General features: G+C 41.0%; 1 protein-coding gene across 2 annotated transcripts in view; it reads right to left on the bottom strand.

Moving 5' to 3' along the window:
• LOC306664718 (uncharacterized protein) overlaps positions 1 to 17,350 on the bottom strand; it is a 50,266-nt gene extending 32,916 nt beyond the window's left edge. For both annotated transcript variants that reach the window (XM_079145770.1, XM_079145771.1), the window contains exon 1: positions 17,241 to 17,350. In XM_079145770.1, the coding sequence (XP_079001896.1) occupies positions 17,241 to 17,337 (97 nt within the window). In that variant the 5' untranslated portion in view covers positions 17,338 to 17,350. The remainder of the gene's footprint in view (positions 1 to 17,240) is intronic.
• Between the last annotated feature and the right edge of the window lie 7,327 nt (positions 17,351 to 24,677).

The raw sequence follows: 24,677 nt of genomic DNA, 5'->3' as shown, positions 1-24,677 counted from the left end.
CAGTTTGTTTGGCCGGTTAGTTTTAACTTATTAAACTCAGTTCCCTAATGACAGTTTAAGTTTGACAAATACATACTCAGGGCCTTTCCAAGAAGGCAGCCGAATTGAGTAAACTGGAATAAGACACAATGAGAGGTCATCTCAATAGCTTCGGTGGGGATGGCTGTTGGGGCACCCATCCCACTCTCTCAGGACATTGTAAACTGTAAAGAGCACTCAGGGTGACCATCAAGGACACTTTTTGCCCTTTAGTTGGCCTGGCCATTGTGCAAGAGAAGCACCTGCAGCAGCAAGCTGCTCTCCTGCCACCCGACTGGAGCCTTTGTTCATCCCCTGGATGTGAAACTGGCTGGGGCCAGGAAAGCAAGTCAGCGGGGGTGAGGTCAGGCCTGGGCCACAGCCTGGCTTCCCACAGGCCTCCCTTGTCCCGAGTGATGGGGGAGTTGGTGTAAGGCAGTCTGGGATTGAAAGTCAGTTTTCCTGTGGGTGAAGCAAATAGGCAGAGCAGAGTCAGGAGTCCTTGCTGTGTGACTACAATCTTGGCTTCCCTCCTCTGAACATCAGTTTCTCCATTTATAAATTAAGAGGAGTGATTCAATGATCGCTGAGGTCACATCCAACTCTGTAATGCTGATGTTTGAGTGGGATGCAGGGTCAGTAGTTTTGGCAAGGAAAAAATTTTGTGACAGCTAAGAAATGTAAGGTTTGGTTGGGGACTGAGATTTGCTTCAGGATAGTGCCCTAAAGTGCAAAGGGGTACAGTGAGATCAACTAGAAGCAGTAAGGGAGATGGGGCTAAGAAAGGTCCCAAACTTACTCATGATGTTCTTCATTCCACTCCTGGTAAGGCCAAGTTCTTAAAGACAAGATCATATATCTCATATGGGGGAAACTGATTATAAGTTCAACAACTGTTTATTGTCTCCTTTCTCCAGACTGGCAAAACTTTTGGGTACCGGAGTATTAACTATAAATAGCTGCTAATATGGTGTCTCAGTTCATTTGCTATAATGAAATATCTGATGCTGATACTTTATTAAGAAAATCCTGGAGATTCGAGAGCACAGTGCTAACATTTATTCTGCTTTGGTGAAGGCCTCACTGTGGATGCATTACAGTGGCAGGAGCATGTGCAGAAGAAATAACATGAGGAGACAAGAAACAAGAAATCTGGGAGCAGTCAGGCTTGCTCTTACTATAGCAACCCCCTCTGGGGGATCTAGTCTGCTAATACTAGACCAGACCCACTCCCACGAGACAGCATTCACCCATTCACAAGGGTGGAACCCCCGTGACCCAATTACTTTCCACTAGGCCCCACCTCTTAGTGATTCCACCATCTCAACACTGCCACCCCGGGGACCAAGATTCCAGCCCATGAACCTTTGGAGGACAAGCCACATCCAAGCCAGAGCATATGGTCTGAATTTCCTTCGTTCATTAATAATCCAACATATATTCATTTAGAATCTGCTCCATGTCAGGACAGTTCTAATCTCTGAAGACACAATATGAAAAGCCCTTTTGCCCTCTCCAGCAGAATATGGGAAAATAGCTTTCACTGTGTAACTCTTCTTCCAGTGGATAACAGTGAAAGCAGACACCATGGAACTCCAGAGTTTTGTTCTCCCTCATTCTGCCTCTTCATCCCACCACCTTGCCTTATACCCTCACCAGACAAGCAAGGAGAGTGTTATGGATTGCATTGTGTCACCCTGAAATTCATATGTTGAAGCCCAAATCCCCAATGGCTCAGAATGTGACCTCATTTGGATATAAGGTCTTTCTGGATGATCAAGTTAAGATGAGGTCATTAGGGTAGACTCTAAGCAAATAAGATCATGTCCTTATAAAAGGGGAAAATTTGGACACAGACACAGATGCACACAAGGAGAGCACTGTGTGAAGAGGAGGGCAGGAATCAGGATGGTGCATTCTCCAGCCAAGGAACACCAAAGATTGCCAGCAAACCACCAGAGGCTGGTAGAAAAGCATGGAAAGGATTCTCTGTCACGGCCTCCAGAGGAAAGCAACCCTGCTCAAAACTTACTCTTGAACTTCAGGTCTCCAGAGCTGTGACATAATAAATTCCTGTTACTTAAGCCAGCCAGTCTGTGGCACTTTGTTACAGCAGCCCTAGGAAACTAACAGAACCTTGATTGACCTGTGCTATTCTCTTTGCTTAAGGTTCATGGGGGTAGAAAGAAGGAAGATGTGGAGGGTGGAGATGTGCATCTCAAAGCAGCCTCAGAAGTCTGAGCCTCTGCTCTGGCTGGCTCTGACTGCACAGGCAGCCCAATGACGCCTTCCCCATGGTCTCCCTGCTCATCTCAAGTGTGGAGCCTGCCCTTGGCCTCCCCACCTCCAATACACAAGCCAGGCCACGGTCCTACTCCATCTCTGTTTCAAAGACACCTCTCAGCTTCCGTTTCAGTTTCTGCTGATCTCCCAGTCCCGGTTTTACCTCTGGCATTCCAGTGTTGACAGGAGAGCCCATGGAGGCCTGCCCCAACTTAAACCAGCAGCAGGATAAGAATACTGGAGGCTGTTGAGGAATCACAGAGGGGAGGAGGGTAGAGCAGGGAGAGGGTTTATAGAAAGAGGATTTTTTTGACTCAGGTTATAGGAACAGAGCACCCCACTCTGGGTTTTTCAGACACTTTTGCATATATCCCCTATGAGCTATACAACTATCCTGGGGGAGCATTAACACGAGTTTTATCATTCTTTATATTTACATCTCCGTGTTACAGATGAAGAAATTGAGGCCACACAGGTTGCAACCCTTTTTCTAAATCACACAGTCAATAAGCAACTTGTGCTCTGTTTTGTTTTGCAGTGCAGAGGGTCAAACCCAGAGATTTGTCAGGCAAGTGCTTTACCACTGAGCTCCATGCCCAGCCTGAATATCTGGTTTTAAAAGCCAGTTCTTTCTGCCCTCCCAACATCTCTCCCTATAGATTAGCATTTAGAAGCTAAAGTAGGATGCAGTCTGGGCCAAGATGATGCAGGCAGAAGCAGACCAAAACAATCACTGACTTGGCTCCCTCCTGTCAAGTGCAGGCTGGCCCAATACCACACACTAATAGCAAAAACACTTTGCATTCATGTAATACCTCACAATTGACAGTGCTTCTGCAAGCAATATCTCATTTAATCCCCACAAATATCTATATGAGGGGAGAAGGCTAAAATCCGCACTTTATAAATGAAACAAATAAGCAAAGGTGGGCTAAATGCCTGACCTGGGATCACAGAGCCAGGGTATGGAAAATGGGGACTCCAACTCAGAGTTTCCTCTCAAGTCCATCTTGCTTTCTACTGCTGAGGAATAGGTCTAGGAATGGCAAATACTTGGCATACAGTCCCATCAATTCCCACAATTCCCAATTAGGGCAGACAGTACTAGTCGATTACAGCATTTTGCCCAGATTTGGTCCCAGGCTCCTCCTCCACACGGTTCTCCAAGCAGCCATTATCAGTCAAAGCAAGACAAGCAAGATGAAGGTATTTCCAGCCTGCTCATTGAAGACTCAGGGCACAGAAAAAGAATGTAAAAATTCCCCTAATTACAAATCTGGCTCAAGACCCTAATAATGTGTTCTTGTATAGTCAGTTTTGTCTCTTAATTTGTAACCACAAATCAACTAATGGCTAATATTATTTGAGCACCTACTGTATTCCGGGTACTATATTAAGTACTTTTCATGCATTTTCCTAAAAAGAGGGTCCTATCATTTCTATTTCAGAGATAAGGCAATTAAGATTTTGCAAATTGGGCTGGGGATATAACTCAGTGACTCACAAGCACAAGGCCCTGGGTTCAAATCCCCAGCACCGCAAAGAAAAAAAAAAAAAAGAGATTTTGCAAATTTAGGAAACATACTAGATACAATCTGATACTGCCAAAGGCAAGAACCTCCCTACCTCCCTATACTGTCTCCTAATCCTTAGACCAACAGCTTTTTTCAATTCTGTGTAAGGAGAAGTGATTATTACATCTCCAAATCCATGAAGTCAACTGCTTGTAAAGGAAAGAAAACAGTAAGGAAAGTAGATTCCCAACAATTGGATTAATGAGACTTGCAGTTTCACTAAGGATGTCCAACAGGCCGGTCCTGGTGAAAGTAGGTTAGGTGACGGGTTTGTAGTATGAACAGAATGTGGACATGTGATCTGGAGTGTCCACATGTGCTATGCAGGACACACTGATGGGAAGAAATGGGGCCACATGCTCTCATGAAGCTAAATTTGACAGTGTCCACACCGTTATGAAATTCCATTTGTCAAGGTAGGAAGGTAGATCTTATGTTACTGAGCAGTTCGTGGCTTTCCACTCTTAGGATCCATGGCAAGTGGGCCTCCATTTGTACTTTTATTCATTGCCCTGCAGTTTTTAAGAGTGAAAACCAGGCTTCCCTGCTTCTGCTACTTTGCTGCCTCTGTGCTCAGACTGCTCATGGGGGCATCTGTTGTTCTGTGGTGGTGGAAGCAGAGGTCCCAGCCTTCAGTCACTGGTCTCCTGAGTGTCAGAGCAGGAATTGTGCATTCATGTTAGTAGTGCCACTGACAGCAAGCACGGAAAAAGCTGGGCAAGGTAGCAGAGGTAGAAGCTTCCTGAACCTGGACTTGACAGGGGAACCCTGGGCCAGCCCCAGCTGTCCAGAAGGCAGTCTTCCCAATGTAGAAGAAACTATGACTCCCTTGTTGGCCTGGGTTTTAGTATCACTTAGGAAGTTGTTCCTGGAAGATTAAGTTTGAATCTGCCTCTTCAGTTCTTTCAATGACTCTATAATCTATAAAAATCCCTGAAATAAATCCTTCTTGCATAAAACAACTAAAGTGGATTCTATTCTATGCAACTACCTGACATAGGGTACTTAGCCTTCCCTCCACAATGGAGATTCTGATATCCTAGGAAAAGTACATTTGACTGAATTCTAAGGCCTTGTGCCTCCACTGAACTCACTCTCTTTCTAAGTTTTTCCCAGCTTTGGTCCTGTACTTGGATTTAACCTCTCTGGTATAGACTGAATCACGCCCCCACCCAAATTCATATGTGGAAGCTCTAACCTCCAATGTGATGGTATTTTGAGATAAGACCTTTGAAAGGTAATTAGGGTTAGATGAAGTAATGTGGGCAGGGCCTTCATGATGATATTAGTGCCCTTATAAGAAGAGATAATAGAGATTCTCTCTCTCTCTCTCTCTCTCTCTCTCTCTCTCTCTCTCTCTCTCTCTCTCTCGCTCTCTCTCGCTCTCTCTCTCTCTCTCTCTCGCTCTCTCTCTCTCTCTCTCTCTCTCTCTCTCTCTCTCTCTCTCTCTCTCAGGTGAAGACATTGCAAGAAGGTGGCTATCTACAAGCCAGGAAGAGAACAGCACCTTGACTTCTCATTCTTGGACTTCCCAGTATCCCAGACTGTGAGAACTAAGTTTCAGCTGTGTAAGTCTCTAGTCTACGGCATTTTATAGCGGTCGAAGCTGATAGAACCACTTTCTGATTCTTCCTTCAGATCAACAATTCAGCTTCTCTCCATCTGTTTGAGTTGGATGGATATAGTTCCTGAATATTGTCACTCAGGTCCTCTTGCATGTTATCAAAGTTGAGGGACCAATCCCAACACCATCCAGCCTAATCTTGGGATATGTGGGTCAGATCCGTTAGCTCTCCAAGGCCTGCCCTCAGGCAAAGGAGCAGATGCATGTGTGTTGAGACTCTTGAGACTCTGAAGCACACCTCAACAAGAGCCATGTGGTGATAGTACATTGGGTCTGCACAGAAAGAGGGCAGGAAGGACAACATAGAGAGGCTTAACTTTGTAATCCACATAAAGTACTGACAGTGGCACTTACAAAAGTTCAGAGAGAGCCAAATGCAAACAGAACACATTCCTTGACTTTCAAGTTATTCTACAGTTTCTCTAAGTGTCTTTCAAGGAGTTGGGTGAAACCAGTTTCATTTTACTGTAAGTTCCTGCAAGAGTCTCCAAATTCCAGTGCCCTGGTTTTATCTCCTTTCCCCTCCTCAGGTTGGAATGATCCAGTACAGACTTACTGCAATTTTGCTTGGAGCCATTTTTGTCTCATCTGGTTTCATCTCCCAGTTCATGAGCTCATAAGTTTTGCATGATTTCAATATGAAGTCATCAGTGAGGCCCGAGGTTTCTGCATGGGCTTTAACCCTCAGAATCCTTTGGATAAACTAGAGGTAAGCCCCACAGTTTGCACTGAAACCTGAAACCCAGGGTTTCTCCCAGGTGTTCTAGCATGTGTGAATTTACATAGTACAGTTCAAATCTTTTTCTCCTTTTTAAACACCTTTCATGTTGCTGCTTCTCTCCTCAGTCTTTCCACCTGTCCTCTCAGAGAAGGGCCCAGAAAGAACTCAATCCTGAAGGAACCAAGTGGTCAAGGCTCAGGAATACTAAAGCTCTCTTAAAAAGAATTATAAAAATACTTGGAGAAGCTGAAGCAACACAGAAGAAAAGAAAATTCCACTCTGAGGCAATTGCATACAGAACAGAAAACAGTGTATACTTGCGATATCCTTCAATAGAGTCAACATTCTGAAACTCAGCCAAAATGTGTAGGTCTGGAATTCTGGAATGTGTATTGAGTGAACATTCCTGATTTTCAAAATCATAGCCAACAACAAAAATCACATTGTGGTATCAGAGCCTCCATTCTTTTTTGTATACTCATGGAATCCCTCTGAGCAAAGACCATAAAGGGGTATATGAGAACAACGACATGATAGTTGTCATGACAACTGCTTGTTTCTAGATTTTTTTAAATTAAGCAAATGTAAAAATCCATGTGACTTCATCTGATTTATTTTCAACAAGCATTATTAATTTATAACCTGTGCTAATTTCTAAAAAATACAACACAACTATATTAAATTATTGCTTTGGTCAAAGAATAAGAAAGGCAAATATCAAGAGCAACCCAAGGAAGATGATCTGAACCATGGTACTACCATTAACTCTAATAGGCAATCAACAATAAAAAAATCAAGGAAGGAAACAGATAGGGAAGTATTAATAAGAGACAAAGTCCCTGCAATTGTCCTTGATGTCTGGATAGGGTGTGGAGGTTCATGACGTAATGCTAACATAGGGGACTTTGCTCTGAAAGGAGATAAAGATAAATACAGATTTGTCCCAAGGGGACTTTATGAAATGGCCAATAAAAAGAATAAGACTCAATACCCATATCCTGGATGGAATGGGGCTGTTCTAAGACCTGGATAACCCCAAGAGGAGCAGACTATAAACCCAGTGGGACAACCAGAGGGGAAGCCAGTGTGTCTAATCAGACACTGCAGTGTGCCAGATTCCGTTTCTCAGTCACTTTATCCTTGCTTTTCGTGTTTGGAGGCGATGTGATCAGAAGTATGACTCTAGGGTGAGAAAGGGGGAAAACTGGAGATCCGAAGTGAGCAAAGTATGGGAACACTGGGTGGATATAAATGCCAATGTAGATTAACTCCTTCACTACTTCTAAGTAAACTTAAAAGCCTAAAATTGAATGAAGTCCTTCTGTCATTTTCTTCCAAATCAGATCATCTTTCTCTGCTATCTTTGTTGTTGTTGTTATTGGGGATTGAACTCAGAAGTATTTTACCACTGAGCTACATCTCCAGTCTCTTTTTTTTTTTTTTTTTCCATCATTTATTTTATTTTTGAGACAGGGTCGCACCAAGTTGCTGAGGCTAACCTCGAACTTGTAATCCTCCTGCCTCAGTCTCCTGAATTGCTGGGATTTCAGGCATACACCACAGTGCCATTTTATTTCAATGCCTCTTTGATTATTCTGGCCATTCAGAAAGGAAATTTCTCTCTTTGCTATATAGGAGAGGAAAATCATTTCTTATACCTTTACAATTTAGCATCTGGGACCTGAAATCTAAAATGATAAAAGAAAAAAAAAAAAAACAAGAAAAAAAATTTTATTTATGCATATGATAAACATAACACCTGAGGGTGCTCAATAACTCAAAAGTGTGATTAGAGTTTGGAGCCTATATACCCAATGTAGTGGGGGAGAAGGGGGGCATAAAATGTTTATATGGGAAGAACAAAGAGTTTTCTTTAAGAAAGATAAATAGGTGCATCAGGAGAACAAACAGGAGATAAGAAACTTTGAGATAGTGTCTGTACAGGTATGAGTAGTCTTTCCATCTTCTTCAGAACCATAATACTCTCAGAGAGAAGATTGATACAGCTTGGCTCTGGAAGGTCTCCTAAAGGTCCCTGCATTAAAGCCTCGGTCCTCAGATTGGCATATTGCAAGGCAGTGGAAACCTTTAACAAACGGGACCTAGTGGAAGGTCGTGGGTCATCAGAGGTGTGCCCTTGAAGGAATGCCAAGCTCTTGTTCCCTCCCTCTCTCTTTCTTTCCAGATGCCATTCGGTGAGCAGCTTGCCCTTCCACATGTTCCCAACCATAATGCACTGCCTCAGCAGAGACCCAAAAGCAATGGCACCAACCTACCATGGACTGAAACCTCCCAAACTGTAAACCCAAGTAAACCTTTCCTCTTTTTAATTTGATTGACTCTGGTATTTCACTGCAGTAATGGAATGACTAACAAAGGAATTTATAGTAAAATACTCTTGCTCTGTCTTCTGGAAGAAGACGTTCACCAAGAGAGAATCTTTGGCAGTTCTCATTTCTCAGAAGATTTTGCATTTAGTCAGATAAGGTAAGCTCTAAGGTACACATCTGTTGAATCTCATATATCTTCAGCCTTGAAATAATCTTTATACCAATTCTGAGGTACCAAGTTACCCTCCACACCTACACCTCTGCTTTTAGTCCAGGATAAATGATCTTAGTAATTATTTGTTCCCAGAGTAGTACTGGGATGAGGGTTTCCCATTCATTAAACACTTTTGGATAAATGAACAAAGTAAATCAGAGTATTATATTCTTAATATTTATAAAAGGGAGACTTAAAAAAATCTATGGTACCTATTAGAGAACAGTTTCCTAATAGAGATGTATCTTTAGCCCTGAAATACCCACCTGTACTCTCAACTTTTTATGAGCTGTGTCTACCAGGAAATTCATATTACACAAATCCAACATATCCCACAATATACCCATTGACTTTCCTGCAAACCTGTTCTTTGTATGTTTTCTAATTCAGGGAATGGCACATCTCCAGACATCTCCCTGCCAAGCGACATGAATTTTACTTCTCGTTGTGGCACCTCTTTCTCACTCCTACAGTGAACCGTCATGCAGATCCTACCTGTGTCTTTTCTGGAATAAGTGCTCCCGTTCCCCTCGTTCTGTTCTCATCATGATTGCCCAGGTGTTTCAACACACTCTCAAGTGGTTTCCTATCTCGGGTCTTTTTTTCCCACTCATTACAACATCTTTCAAAACTGGTAGCCAAGCCATCTGCTCCTGAAAATCCTCCAAAGGCTCCATTTTCGGGGATCCCCTTTCCTTAAATGACTTGCTCAGGATTCAACTTGCATAACTGGCAGACCAACCCCCCCCAACAATGTTTTTCAGGGTCACCAGTCCTCTAGTCTGCACCCTAAATCTGTTCAGCCTGCCACCAGCTTCATCTCTATTTCCTCCTCCTATCTGGTCCTGAACCTCGAACTCAGGCTCTGCACTTGCCTCGCTTTGCCTCTGGTCACCTTAAGGAATTCTAGAGTTACTCTCTGCTTTCTTGAGGTTCCATTTTGTTACACACAGCAACTGAACCCCTGGGAGTAATTCTGGCAGAGACAATGGGATAGGTCATCAACATCATTGCTTAAGAATGCTTCGGGGGCATTTTCTGGGTCACTGGCCATCATTCTCCTTAAACACAATCCCACACTCTGCCAGGTTGCTCAGGACCAGCCCTCTTTCAATTCTCCTCCATCCTGTCTTCCGGGGTCCTGACAGCCTTTACCCCTATTTCTAGTACCAAAATGCCCATGATTATTAGCTAGACAATGGAACTGTTCATTATTCAAGCTACTCCTATGTTCATAATGCCTGTGTGGGTTTGTCATGAATAACCAATCAGTTTCACTAAGTTATTTTCCTGAACAAAGGTCAGTTCTCTTCATAAAAGAGTGCCCAAAAGTGTTTCATTTGTTAGAGGATAATTTTCAAAGATAAAATGACTCCCACATACATACAAAATGAATGCATGTTAAATATTACATTTCACTCATTATTAATGAGGGGACAAAACTGGAGAATCCAAAAGACAAACACATTTCCAGATCTTAAAGATTGCACAGCTCTATCAGACTCTGTCAACATTTGGTAATCCAAGAATAGCCTGTAACTCTATAGTAGAAAATTGTTGAAGAAGTGGTATTGGGGCTGGGGTTGTGGCTCAGACATATTGTACTTGCCTAGCACATGTGTGAGGCACTGGGTTCAATTCTCAGCAGCACAAAAAATAAATAAATAAAATACAGGCATTGTGTCCATCTACAACTAAAAAATATATTGAAAAAAAGAAAGTTGGTGAAGAGAATTGATTGAACTTCTTCTGGTGAAGAATTATTTTGCATTACTATCTATAACTTACTTAAATGCAAAGTAGTTTAAATGATAGGCTCAGGATCCAAGTAAAATGGATATCTCAGGAAACGGTGCTCCAGACAAGGAAAACCTGGACCCTCAGGCTAAGTCCTCCCTATTTTCATAAATAAAGTTTTTATGTTTTCATTAATGTATTATAGTTATATAAAATATTGGGGAAACTATCTCATTCATAATGATCTCAAAACACAAAATAAAATATTTGAGAATAAATTAGCCAAGAAGATGAAAGACTTCTACAATGAAAACTATAGAACACCAAAGAAAGACATTGAAGAAGACCTTAGAAGAGGGAAAGACCTCCCATGTTCATGGATAAGTAGAATTAATATTGTCAAAATGGTCATATTCCCAAAAGCATTATACACATTCAATGTAATACCTATCAAAATAATAATAACATTTTTCACAGAACTAGGAAAAAAACAGTCTTAAAATTCATTTGGGAAAATAAAAGACCCAGAATAGCCAAAGCATTCCTGAGTAAATAAAATTCTACTGGAACACAACCACACCTATTTGTTTAGGCATTGCTGATGGCTACATTCCACCTGTAAGGCATTGTTTACCAGATGATCAACAAAGATTCAAGTATTTATTATCTAGTTCTTTACAGGAATGATCAGCAAAGATTCAAGTATTTATCATCTAGTTCTTTACTGGAAAGTTTGCCAATACTTGCTCTAAAAGACAATGCATAGCTTTCCAGTGAAATATAAGTTTTCTCTATACATTCTTTATTCCAACAGGTCCTCCCTCCCAAATATTCCACCTGCCACTGCAGGCGGCTTATGCTCCTGGGGCTCTGCCCTAGCAATTCAACAAGTGACTCATGAGTCACTCAGATGGGTCCCTCAAATGGCCTCAGGTTGATCCCAAAACAAATAGCACTTCTATTTATTTTGGTAGAGGGAACTGCATAAATCCAGGTACTAATTTTAAAAAATAGGATAACTTGTGTAAGGCCCTGTTATAGGCTTAATTGCATCCCCCATCAATTCATATGTTAAAGTCCCAACTCCCAGTACTTCAGAATGTAACCATATTTGGAGACAGAGCCTTGAAAGGGGTATTAAGGTTAAATAAGGGGCTGGCATTGTGGCTCAGTGGTAGAGTGCTTACCTGGCATGTATGAGGTACTGGATTCAATTCTCAACACCACATATAAATAAATAAATTAAAGGTCCATGAACAACAAAAAAAATGCATATATTAAAAAAATACAAGTTTTTTTTTTTAAAGGTTAAATGATATCATGTGGGCAGGCCCTAATTCATGAGATTGTATATGGTGATAGGGTCTCTAAAGAGGATATTAAGCTGGATACAGTGGTGCATGCCTGTAATTCCAACAGCTCTGGAGGCTGAGGCAGGAGAATTGTGAGTTCAAAGCCAGCCTTAGCAATTTAGCAAGGTCCTAAGCAACTTAGTGAGACCCTGTCTCCAAGTAAAATATATAAAGAACTGGGGATGTGACTCAGGGGTTATATGCTCCTGGATTCAATCCCCAGTACAAAAAGAATTTTAAAATAAAGAGGTGATTAAGTTGAACTTAAGCCTTTAGGTTAGGGCCCTAAACCAATATGACTGATGTTCTTCTAAGATGAGAGAAAGAGTCTAGGGATGTGCCCACACAGAGAAAAGGTCATGTGAGGACACAGAGAGAGAAGCCAAGGAGAGAAGTCTCAAGGTAAACGAAACCTGCTGAGACCCTGGACACCCTCTTCCAGAACTGTGAGAAAATAAATTTCTATTTTATAAGTGCTAAGTTTTGTGTCCCTCCAAAATTCATGCTGAAACTTAGTTTCCAATGTAAAAGCATTAAGAGGATTTTTAAGAGATGCTCATGGATGGGGTTAGCGCCTTATAAAAGGACTTGCAAGGGGGTAAATTTGGCCCTCCCATCTCCTCTGAGCTGCGTGGAGACACAGTGCACCTGGTGCCATCTTGGAAGCAGACACTGAATCTACCAATGCCTTGATCTTGGACTTGCAGTCCCCAAAACTGAGAAATACATTCCCATTATTTATAAATGACCCAGTCTCAGATATTCTGTTATAGAAGCATAAGACTAACAAATGAAGCCATTCTATGGTACTTTGCTGTCCCAGCCTTACCAGTCTAACACAGGATCATTCATATTACCTGATTCAAAAATTAAAAAAAAAAAAAAAACTGCAACAGGCATTATAGAAAACGGCATGAAGTCTCTGAAATATATTAGAAATAGAACTACCACGATTCAGCAATCTCACTTCTGGATTTATATCTAGAAGATTTATTCAAAGCAGATGTTAAAAGGGATATTTGCACACCCACGTTTATGGCAGCATTAGTTAAAATAAGAGGTGGTAGCAACCTGAATGTCCATTGACAGATGAATGGATAAAGAAAATGCAGTGCATACATACAAAGTGATATTATTTAACTTTGAAAAAGAAGGAAATTTTGATATATGCTGCAATATGTATCAAACTCCTGAATATTACACCAAACAAAATGAACCAATCACAGAAGGGCATGGACTATAAAATGCCACTCAAATGAATATCTAAACTAATCAAATCACAGAAACAGAAGGTAGAAGGATGGTCACTAAGGATTGGGGGAAAGAGGGAGACAAATTAAAGTTTAGAATTTCTGTTTTGCAAGATGAAAAGTTCTTAGAGATCTATCACACAACAATGTGAATATACTTAACTAAACTGCACCCTTAAAAATGGTCAAAATGGTAAATTTTTTATTTGTTCTTTTTAGGTATACATAACAGTAGAGTGCATTTTGACATATTATACTTAAATGGCATATAACTTATTCTAATTAGTATCTAATTCTTGCAGTTGTACGTGATGTGGAGTTTCATTGATCATATGTTCATATAAGAACATAGTAAATTTAATGTTAGGTATTTACCATAATGATAGTAATAAAACCTATAGCAGAGTTTGGAATTGGCCTGCAGACATCTGTTAGAGTCTACTCTTCTCTCTTTGAGCCAAAAGACAGCTACTAAAGCAGCAACTGCTCTAGACTGATTCAGTCAAAGGCAACCTATTTTAGTGGCTAAAGGTAGAGGATATTTATATATTTGTCCAGGCACTCAGTCATTTCCTGGCTCATTAAATCTTCAAAGAAGCCCCCAATGTGCCTGTGTTGGTGGAGAGATAAATAGATGAGTTTTGTTCTGGGGAGTCTCAGCCAGTGGTGGAGACAGATAAAGACACAAACAATTGCCTCAGGTCCTGCGTACACTAGTTTGAGGGTGCAGATAAATAAACTAACATGAAATCTCAGTGTCATGTAATAGGTCCTATGAGGAGGGACTTTTTAAAAGTGCTGTGGGGACCAAGGAGACAAAGGAGTTGATCCTGATGTTGCAGAAGCAGACAGATGAGAGAAGCAAGTGGTAGTGAAGAGATTCAATGAAAGGAGTCTTATGGGAAGAAGTCATATGGGTATGTAAGTGGAGGTAGGTTTTAGCTCAAAATATTAATGTTTTTAATGCAAAAGAAGGTTCTCAGATTATTTTCCCTAGTCAAGGAACAACACCCTAGTATTATGTACACCACCCATTCTTGGGGGCACATGAGTACTCAAATGGGAAAATGAGACACACATATATGAAGCTCTTATTTGTACTTCTAAAATTAGACTGTTCTTTCTGTCTATTAAAAAACATTCTAATTTGTAACTTCACCAGCAATGTAAAAATATCTGGAAAGCAGTGTGGGGATTCCTCAGAAAACTTGGAATGGACCCACCTTTTGACCCAATTATCCCACTCCTCGGTTTATACCCAAAGGACTTAAAATTAACATACTACAGTAAAACAGTCACATCAATGTTTATAGCAGCTCAATTCACAATAGCTAGATTGTGGAACCAACCTTGATGCCCTTCAACAGATGAATAGATAAAGAAACTGTAGTATATATACACAATGGAGTACCATTCAGCCATAAAGAAGAATGACATTATGGCATTTGCAGATAGATGGATGGAATGGAGAATATCATGCTAAGTGAAATAAGCCAATCCCAAAAAACTAAAGGCTGAATGTTTTCTCTGATACGTGAATGATGATACATAATGAGGGAGGCGGGGAGGGGTACAAGAGAAGAATAGAGGAACTTTAGATTACGTAGAGGGAAATGAGAAGGAGGAGGGGGTGGGGCTATGAAAAATGGTGGGATGAAACAGACATCAGTACCCTATGTACATGTATGATTACATGAATGGTATGGATCTACATCATGCACAAAATGAAATGAAATGAAAAGTGTACTCCATTTGTGTACAATGAATCAAAATGTAGTCTGTAAGAAATTAAAAGCTAAATAAAAATTCAAAAAATTAACAAAAAAATAATAATAAAAAAATAAAACAATATTCTAACCACATTAGTGACCCATAATAACGGAGTGGATTTTTAGTTAGTGGCCTTTATCAAAATCAAAATTGGTTATGTTCTCTGATGATTCCAGTGGGCTCTACCTAGTTTGTGCAGAATATTTCCCCAATTTAATTTATCCATGATCAGTATCAAAGGGAAGCTAACTCTGACACCATTGTCAAAATTAAAATGGGGGATCCTTTTGCTGCCATTATTGGCAAGAAGAAAGCATCGGTGCCTTTTAATCTTACAGTTTCTATTTATCTTTTTATTTTTGTTTTGAAAAGGTAAGTCTATTTATTTTTCCTATAATGAAAATAGCTTTTCATTATTAGTTATTAGTTATACAAAAAAACTTGTCATTAATAGTTATATAATAACTTTTTATATAAATGACTCATATAAAAATTTTCAAATGATACCATTTAACTTTATCCCGGTGTTTCAGTCAACTTTTTCACTGCTGTGACTAAAAGACCCAAACAGAAAATTATGGGGAAGATAAGTTTATTTGAAGCCTCATGATTTCAAAGGTCTCAGTTCATGGACACCCAGCTCCTTTCCTTGGGGTTTGGGGTGAGGCAGGACATCATGACAGAAGAGTGTAGTGAAGGGAAGCAGCTCACATGATGATCAGGAAGGAGAGAGACTCCACTTGGCAGCTACAAATACATAACCCAAAAGCACACCCCCAGTCACCACCTCCTCCATTCACACCCTACCTACCTTCAGGTTCCACTCAGCTAATCCCATCAGAGGATTAATTGACTGATTATGTTAAGACTCTCATAATATGATCATTTCTCCTGGAACCTTGCACTGTTTCACACATGAGCTTTTGGGGGACACCTCACATTCAAACCATAACGCCTAGTGATATTATCAAAAGTCTTCCAAATCAGATATTTTTCTTCCTTTAATCATTTTCTCTGTATAACATATACCAGGTTTTACCCTCAACCCTCTTATGAAAGTGATTATACAAAGTAACTATTACAAGAAAGAAATGTGAAATCTAATTACAGGTATTTTAAAAACCAAAGTAAAGTTTTTGAAGTTTAGTGTTGGAATTACCCACCAGTTCTGTAGAAACTTCAGGGAAGCTGCTGGTCAATTAGCCTCAGCAAAGCAAAGCAAAGCAAAGCAAAACAAGACCAAGTTCCTAAATTACATCTATGTGTCTTGGCTTCTCTAGGGAAAAGAGAATGATGTTTGGTAATTGCACTGTTTTGTTTTGTTTTTATTTGTTTTTACAAATCTGTAAAGTTTGAGATTATTTTCATTAAAACAAAACAAAACTGGATTTTAGTTCTCAATTCCAGTAAAGGAAAAAACATCAGTCTACCCTCATTTTGAACCTGCATGCATGTGGTCATAATTAAATGCCTCAGAAGGGCTTAAAATCATCTGAGAACCATCTGACCACACTGTAACATGTCCAGCTATGCATATTAGAATGTGGCTGAGCAGCAGTTTGCGTTTCTGAAATGGCATCTCTAGATGACAGGAAGGAAACACTGCGTAAGCACCAGAAGGAAAGTAAGAAGGAAGGGGTTCTTTCCTTGTAATCACACATCTGAGTCCAGGTGCTCAGAAACAACAGAAAGAGTAAACTTGAAATTGTTAACTGGAAGAATTCCACATGTTCTCCAGAACAGCCTGGGGGCCCGCAGAGTGCTACTCCTGCCAGATGTCAAGCAAGGAAGACAGGAGAAAAGAATAGGAGGAGGATGTTCATTACCCTGAAGGGACAGGGGAAGGCTTTATCACAGTGGAACCATAGCATAGTGGTCCTAGAGAACGGGAAGGATTTCGAGTGGCAAGGAAGTGAGGAAAGGACCTAAGATACTCAGGACATTACCTATACAGCTGGAAAGATAGGTGGGTTCCCAGGTGGTTTCCAGACATGGAAAAGGTATCTCTGGGTTTTGTGTTCTTAAGGGGAAACAATCGGACTCACGTTTTCAGGTAGATAGCATAAGCAACAAACAGCACTGTGGATGAATTGGAGAGACTAGTTGCTGGAAGAGAAAATGGGTTATGAAGCTAATGTAATGGAGATTGAAGAAATAGAAAGGGAGATGATATGGCCCGCACCTTCTAGAGTGTTCTATAACACATATTGATGATATTAATATAAAGCTGAACAAAAATTTTGTTCTATTAACTAAAAAAAATCTTACTTTTATATGCATTAACATAGCTCGATTGATCACAGAAGCTGCAAAACGAAAAGGAAATCTATGTAAGGCAAACCTCAAAGAGAAGCGAGCACTTCTTACCCCTTAGAGAAATTGCTCCCTGCTGTTCACTCTTAAATCCCTTCCACATATCTGTTGACACCTTTCTTCTGTTTCTAGGACTTTCCCCCGTGGCCATGGATGGGGCAGAAACCAGGAAAATTCCTCTTTCCCCACTGGCACAGGAGGAAATAGAGAAGGTCACATTTACCACTGTAATGCAAGAAAAGAAAAAAATGTCATGGCGTGCAGAATTTTAACTCAAATTGGATTGATTTCCCTCCTCCACTCCTGCTCCCTTAAAAAACCAGTGGGGTTTATATTGGTTCTGTTCTAGATTACTAGTTATTGGGAATTTCATTGAGTAATAAACACCATTATGCTCCCTCTCTAGCTCCATTAGCGTTGGTTAAATGGCAAGCAAAGGTACATGGTTGAAATAATTATTTTCCAAAAGAACATCTAAATATACCTGTGATTATCATGGCAATTACTACCACAGGCTTTCTGGGTTCAGGTCTCCCTTTGCCATTTTCTCACTTACACCAGTTATTTAATCTGCCTGTGCCTGACTTCAAAGTGGCAAACGAAAACGATGGTTGCCTTGCCTCCTAAGTTTGACAGAAGAATCAGACAGATCCACACAGGTTTGATATTTCTGATCATTTCGGAAATGCTCCATGATCCAAAACTTTTTGAGCAAGTGACAGTGCAAGTGGAAAATTCCACACCTGGCCTCATGTGACAGGCCACAGAATGCAGTTGCACTAAAAAAAATTTGTATGAAATTATCTTTAGGGTATGTGTATAAGGTACATATGAAATATAAATTAATTTTGTGTTTAGACTTGGGTCCCCTACCCAAGGTATCTCATTCTGTGTATACAAATATTCCAAAATCTGAAAACATCTACAATCTGAAAGACTTCAGATCCCGAGCATTCCAGACGAGGGATACTCAACCTGTACATGGAAAGCACTTGGAACAGAGTCTATCACAGAGTTAAGTGAGCATTAGTGAGTGTCACAGTGCATCACAATGTTTCTCCTTCCTAACATGAGAAGAGTGAGCTGAGGGAAAATCCCAGCAGGGTAGTAGTTCTAGTGCTGTGGACAGAAGCAGCCTGAGGGTGCTACTGGGGAGGAGGAAAGGGGAATACGGCTACACTCAGAAGCCCTTGTGGACTCAAATGCAAGGGGTACTTGGCAGCAAGTGCTGGTGAGGGTTTGGTTTCACAGCTGGACAAAAGTCCATGATATGTAGCCTTCAGATTGATGTCTTCACAAAAGGACCAAACTGATGTTCCAGATAGAAACACGTTCAAAGGATCCTCCTCCTCAGAAGAAAATATGTATGTATGTATGTATGTGTGTGTGTACATATACACACACACACACACACGCACACACACACACCACTCCAGATGACTTAAATGAGAGGGTTAAGAGGAAGGACAACTCTGAATTAAAGGCTACTCTCCCATGGAGCTGGGAGGTGAAGAGCTGACCTCCTGTCTCACCTCCATTGATATCTGACATTCACCCAGTAACCCACAAGTCTCAGACAAAATTGAAAATGTTTGCCTTACCCCAACCAATATTTAGTACATTATTGTATTGTGATTACAAGTTAATATTTAATAAAATAAACTTTCTGAAAGATAGAGAATGAAAATCATGAAAAGACTGACATTGCTTTTATAGAGACACATAGAATTTTAGAATCAAAAAGTAAACTGAACAATCAATCCTTTGGTTGTTTTAATGGATTCAGATAAATTTTTTTTAAAACAGAGACATTTATGCAAACAAACTTTTTTCTTAGAATTCTAAAACATAAAACAGATAAAAAATAAATTATCTTCATAAAACAGATAAAAACAGAATCACTATGGGCAAAGCAGAGGCATACAAAATGGGGATTCCAGGGGTCACTTCACCTGAATGTCTTGGGTACAGACAATGAGGGCAGTGTATTATTTGTAGAGAACTGAAAAACAATGATCGACCTTATGCTACCTCTAGGCACCGATGCTTCTCAGCAAAGTCAGTGGTAGGATACCCCCCACCAGGTAGCCCACTTAATATGCCTCTGGGTGAAGCAAGTATGGAGTGAGGTCAGTTGGGCATTGCTGATCTGCTAACTTATCCTAACCAGAACTTGTCCATTGAAAATGGTCAATCCAGTCCACTCTGCTCTTCTTTCAAACTCAGAAAAGTGAAATGAGTTGCCCAAGGCCACCAAGGTAAGAAAGGGAAGTGAGAATATCCAGGGCCAATGTCTCTGTGGTCCTTCCCAAAGACACTAGCTGAGTACTTATGAGGCAGCACTTTGCTCTTCAGTCTCCCCACTTGGTTCCCTGTTATGGATTGAACTGTATCCCCTAAAATTTGTGTTCAAGTCCTAAGTTCCAGTACTTCAATGTGATCTTATTTGAAAACTGGGTCCTTCCAGATGTAGGTAGGATGAAGTCATTAGGATAGGTCTTATCTTGAGCATCCTCCTAAAGAGGGGAAATATGGACAAGATGTGCACAGGGAGAATGTCATGTGGCCATTGAGGCAGAGACAGGGGCAGTACATCCACAACTAAGAAATACAAAAGAGTGTGTGAAACCCAACAGCAGCAAAGGCAGAGCCAAACACAGATTCTCCTTTAGAGTTTCAGAAGGAACTGACCTGTTGACACCTTGATCTCAGACACCTGGCCTCCAGACTGGGAGACAGTAAGTTTCTGTTGTTTAAGCAACGTTGTCTGTGGCATTGTAGTGTGGCAGCCTGCTATGGATTGAATATCATTTTTGATTCCCCATCTCCAACTGTTCTAGGAGTTCAAGTCCCAAAGTCATATGTTAATGGCATTAAGTGAGTAAAACATGATGTTTAGAGGAGGGGGTCTTTTGCAAAATGATTAAGTTTAGATAGGTTCATGAGGATGGAGCTCCCATGGCTGAATCCTGCTGGCTGTATAAGAAGGACAAAGATGAGACATACAGAGATACACATGTGCTCCTACCATGGTGCAATGAAGCTAAGGTGGACCCTTGGTGAGGCCTGTGTCATGAAATTTGGACTTCAGCTTCCAAAACTATAAATGAAATAAACTTCTTTTCTTTATAATGTGACCTGCATTTGGATGTTTGGTTATAGTAAAAAATGCTGACAAATAACACAGCCCTAGCAAATTCATACACTGAGTAAATGTGAAATTGGTGGCAAATTGCAAGGATGGGCACAGATGTGTCTTGGAGTGTGAGGCTCCTGGAATATTCTTGCAAAGCTGTCTTCAGAGTCACTGCACGTGATGGAGAGGTCATGTACTAGGAAGAGCAACAAGAATTCAAAACCACAGGATTTTTCAGAGATTAAGTAATTAATTCCTCTCAGATACTTTCCAGACAGTAGCACGAGACAAACTCATTTCCAAGGTATTCAAAGACAATAACAAATTGCTGTCTTGTGCAACCAGAAAGAACAGGGAAGTGACTGTGGAAGACGGTGGCATAGGTCCTCAGGCTTCCAGGAGTCTCTCCATCACCATTCTCTACCATCAGGATGGTTTTTTCAACCCAGAGGCCACTGGGCACCATGAGACAAAAATGAACCTCATTAGCCCTAACCAGGAAAATCCCCGAGGAGGACTCTACTTGGTCCAGCCAAGTCATACGCTCTGCCATTGTCAAGGAGTATGGTGTTAGCCTAGGGGTGTTGGTACTAGGCAAGACAATCACCACTGCTACTGAACTTCCCAGGGAAGCCATGGTAAATCAACTCCTAGACACAGTGGCAGGTCAGACTCCAGAGACCTGCATGCTCTCCCTGGTCTAGGGAAGGAGGAAAAATTCATTCTTCCTCTGCCCATCATAGATTCTCTAGCTGTGACCCTATAAGTTAGACTGGCAAAAGGCAAGTCAAACACAAGTTTTTTAATGAGTATCACACATCTGCATAGGAGCACACAATAATGAGCAAGCCAGAGAGGCGGTTTAATCTTGGGCTGACACACCATCTTAGGCTAAGTGAGGGGAAAGGGTTTTGGGGCTTCGGGTCAGGGGAGACTGAAAGGTAATTAGGAGAAGTATGGTGAACAAAGGTGGTTTAGTAAGATCCACTAAATTGAAGTTGGTGCCATCTCCCTTCACAAGAGATACTAAGAGTCCTGCTCTTCCTGGTGGAGAAGGGGAGACAAGTTTTATATGAAATTTTTCTTTAAAAATGTACATTTCCTTTATAGAACTAAAACTTATTCTTTGCTTTTAGAGTTTTCCTGAGCCTGCTAGTTCCCCATGGCCTCTAGCTCAAAATGATCCGAATGCATATTTAGGAAGGCATTTTCTGGTACCCTTCACTGCCCTAGGACTCTTGGACTGGGACCTTTGTGATTCCATTTAAAGACAAACCACACTTTTTCTTACTTTCTTAGGAATATGCAAGAGATGATTGAGGCTGTTTAGATCACCTGTGAAGGCCATCTGTGCCTGGTGGGAGGGAAGATGTCCATGCAGGTGTTGACTGCCTGACTCAGAACCACAAAGCACAGAATATGACCTAAAAGAACTCCTGAGTGGAAGTCGCCCTCTCCTTCCCTGCCATGGGTGAGGAGGTACTGCTTCATCATGCTCTGTAGCTAAGTCTGTGGATGCTGTCCCCAGACAGCATGTGATAAAGAACACATATTATAAAGCCTGGGTTCAAATCTCAGCTCTGCCGCTATAAGCTGTGTGTGACCTTGAGTAACAACACTCTTAACATCTATGTGTTCTAGTTTCTTCATTTGTAAAAGACAGACTTGGATTAGTATTTCCCATGTACTGCTGTAAAAATTATAGGAGTTGATTTCACATAAAATTCTCAGACTAGTGCCTGGCACTGTGTGATTGCTCTGCATCCATTGTGCTTGTCATTGTTATTCCAAGGAACATGGGCTTTGGATTGGGACAGCCATGGTTCATATCAGAGCTCTGCCTCTCTTTTTAGTGGGGGAGGTCACGGGGGATTGAACTCAGGGGTGCTCAACCACTGAGCCACATCCCCAGCCCTATTTTGTATTTCATTTAGAGACAGAATCTCATGGAATTGTTTAGCGCCTCACTTTTGCTGAGGCTGACTTTGAACTTGCAATCCTCCTGCCTCAGCCTCCCAAACCACTGGGATTATAGGTGTGCACCACCATGCCCGGATCTCTGTCTCTTAATAACTGCAACCTTGGACAACTTACTTAATCCATCTGGTGCCTCAGTTTCCCCATTTCTAAAAGAAGAGTGATCACAGAACCTAGAACTGGCTGAGATGGTATATTTAAGGCACTAATTAGAATGGAGTTTGTCACTTAGTGAGCACTCAGCAAATGTTTGCCATGGTTATCCTGGGTTTAAACATATTCATCCCTGTCAACACATACAGTTATTAATACTTATTACATGCTCTCTATGGCTGGGGCAATGTGCTAGAGCGTCTAGGGAATACAAGGAAATTAGGGCTGGAAGGGCCTAGGAGAGCTTGTCCAACTTTGTTACTTGGATTTTAGCTCTGAACTCTGAGCATCTACATCTTCATCTGTCGAAAGGAACTGTGACCCATCTGCCAGCTCCCAGGAGTGGTGTCATTGGCAGCAGCTCAAACACTGAAGCATTGGTTAAGGGGACGGCTCATGTTGTGCCTCAAAAGTGGCTGGGTTTGCTGGCAGCGAGCAACCAATTACTCGAAAAATCTGGGGGAAGGCAGAGCAGTTCATCTATCTCTAGTGTAGTGAGACAAGGGCACTCGGTGAGAAAACGTCAACTCCATATGGGCTTGGAGACGTGTCGATATTAGGCAAGCTGTTCTCAATCCTAAACAGTTCTGCTGGGTGAGATTTAGTGGGTGCAATGGTAAGCCAAAGACTCGTGTTTTTCACTTCCCTGCTTTTTTTACTCTAAGGACTGCTGTGAGTTAGCATATGGCAGCTCAGATGTGTGAATGAACTGTACTCTATATTCGTGATGTCTACAGTTAGAAAGGATCTATTTAGAAAAGAAAAAATAATAATATAGAGGAGGATAGACACCTGGTGTCTTTAAAGCAACTAGCCTCCACGGTCCTGGAAAACAAGATCTGCTATTCAGGTGCCTTGCCAACAATTATCCCACGCCATTCATCTCCACAGTCCCCTTCGACATCTGGCAAAAACCAGAATAAAGCAAGGCAGAACCTCAACTGTCCTCATTCTTCAGTGGTTCCAATAGATGACATCATCTCTTACTTACTACATTCCCCTTTTCTAATAATGGAAATCAGACTTGGAAAATCAAAATCAGTCAGAATTGACTGCTTTCCAAACCTCTTTCTCCCATTTATAAACCTACCCAACAAATTTCTTGACTTAAAAATTATCCTATTTTTAAAGACCACACAGTAGTGGAGTGGTATAAATGGGGAACAGGATAATATATGCAGAAACATAAATCTAGCATGCCTTTTGCTTTCGTAGAGAATCCTCTTTCCCCAAATACCAGCATTCATAAAAGTACTAAGTTTTCACCCAGGTGTCCAACATCGATTTTCAGTCCCATTGGTTTTGGAGTTTTATTTTTTTGTTTGTTTGTTTAATCTGCAAACTACAAATATTCATCTTGTGAGAGAATATACCTAAAACACATGCTCTCTATTCTTTGGGGGAATTAAGAAGACAAGTATTGTAACCTGGACAATTTCCACAAAAATATGGATGGGAGAGAAGGCAAAGACCTGGGAGACAATAGATGTCTTCAGCCTACACTCCATAATCCACTCCCAGTGACAGCATCCATGAAATGGAGGGAATACAGAGTGTCAGCACTTTCCGTGGTGGACAGCATCCATTCCTTCAGCTGAACCTAACCATCATCTATCACTCATCCACTCATTCACTCAAGAAAAATGTATTGCACACCTACTCAGTCCTAAGCTCCAGATCAGAACTGCTTCCCTACTCTACAGTTGACAGAAAGGTCCATCAGTCTTTCACCTCCTAGCATAGATGCCAGGTTCCCAGGCACTTGATCATCAGTTTTACTTTCTATGGTAAGCACTTTTTTTTTTTTTTTTTTTTTTTTGGCAACTCAGCATCTGAACCATTTTCCAATATTATGGGCTGCCCCTCTTGGTGTATCTTATAAGAAGCAGGAATACTTTCCAATGCCAAATCTCACTTTCCTGGCCTCCAGTGTAATTTGAATGAGGGCAATTAAAAGGCAACACTAATCAGAGCAACAATGCCAGGTGGTACTCAGAAGCTGGAGGATCAGCAGATATCCACCCTAGGACACGTGGAGGCAGCTGTGACAGGGAACTCCAAAAAGAGTCATGGCAAAGTGGTGCAAGTAGTGGAGTCTTCTTAAGAACAGTTTTTCTGTGATTCAGGAAGCTTATCCTAACCATCTAGCTTCTAGAACCAGCTCTCTGGAGCACTTACAAATTCAATGAGTGACCCAAAATTTTAATACATTTTTGTCATAGTTT

The sequence above is a fragment of the Sciurus vulgaris genome, assembly GCF_902686455.1.
Source record: "Sciurus vulgaris genome assembly, chromosome: 6".
Lineage (NCBI taxonomy): Eukaryota > Metazoa > Chordata > Mammalia > Rodentia > Sciuridae > Sciurus > Sciurus vulgaris.
This window is presented reverse-complemented; position numbering and strand designations above follow the sequence as displayed.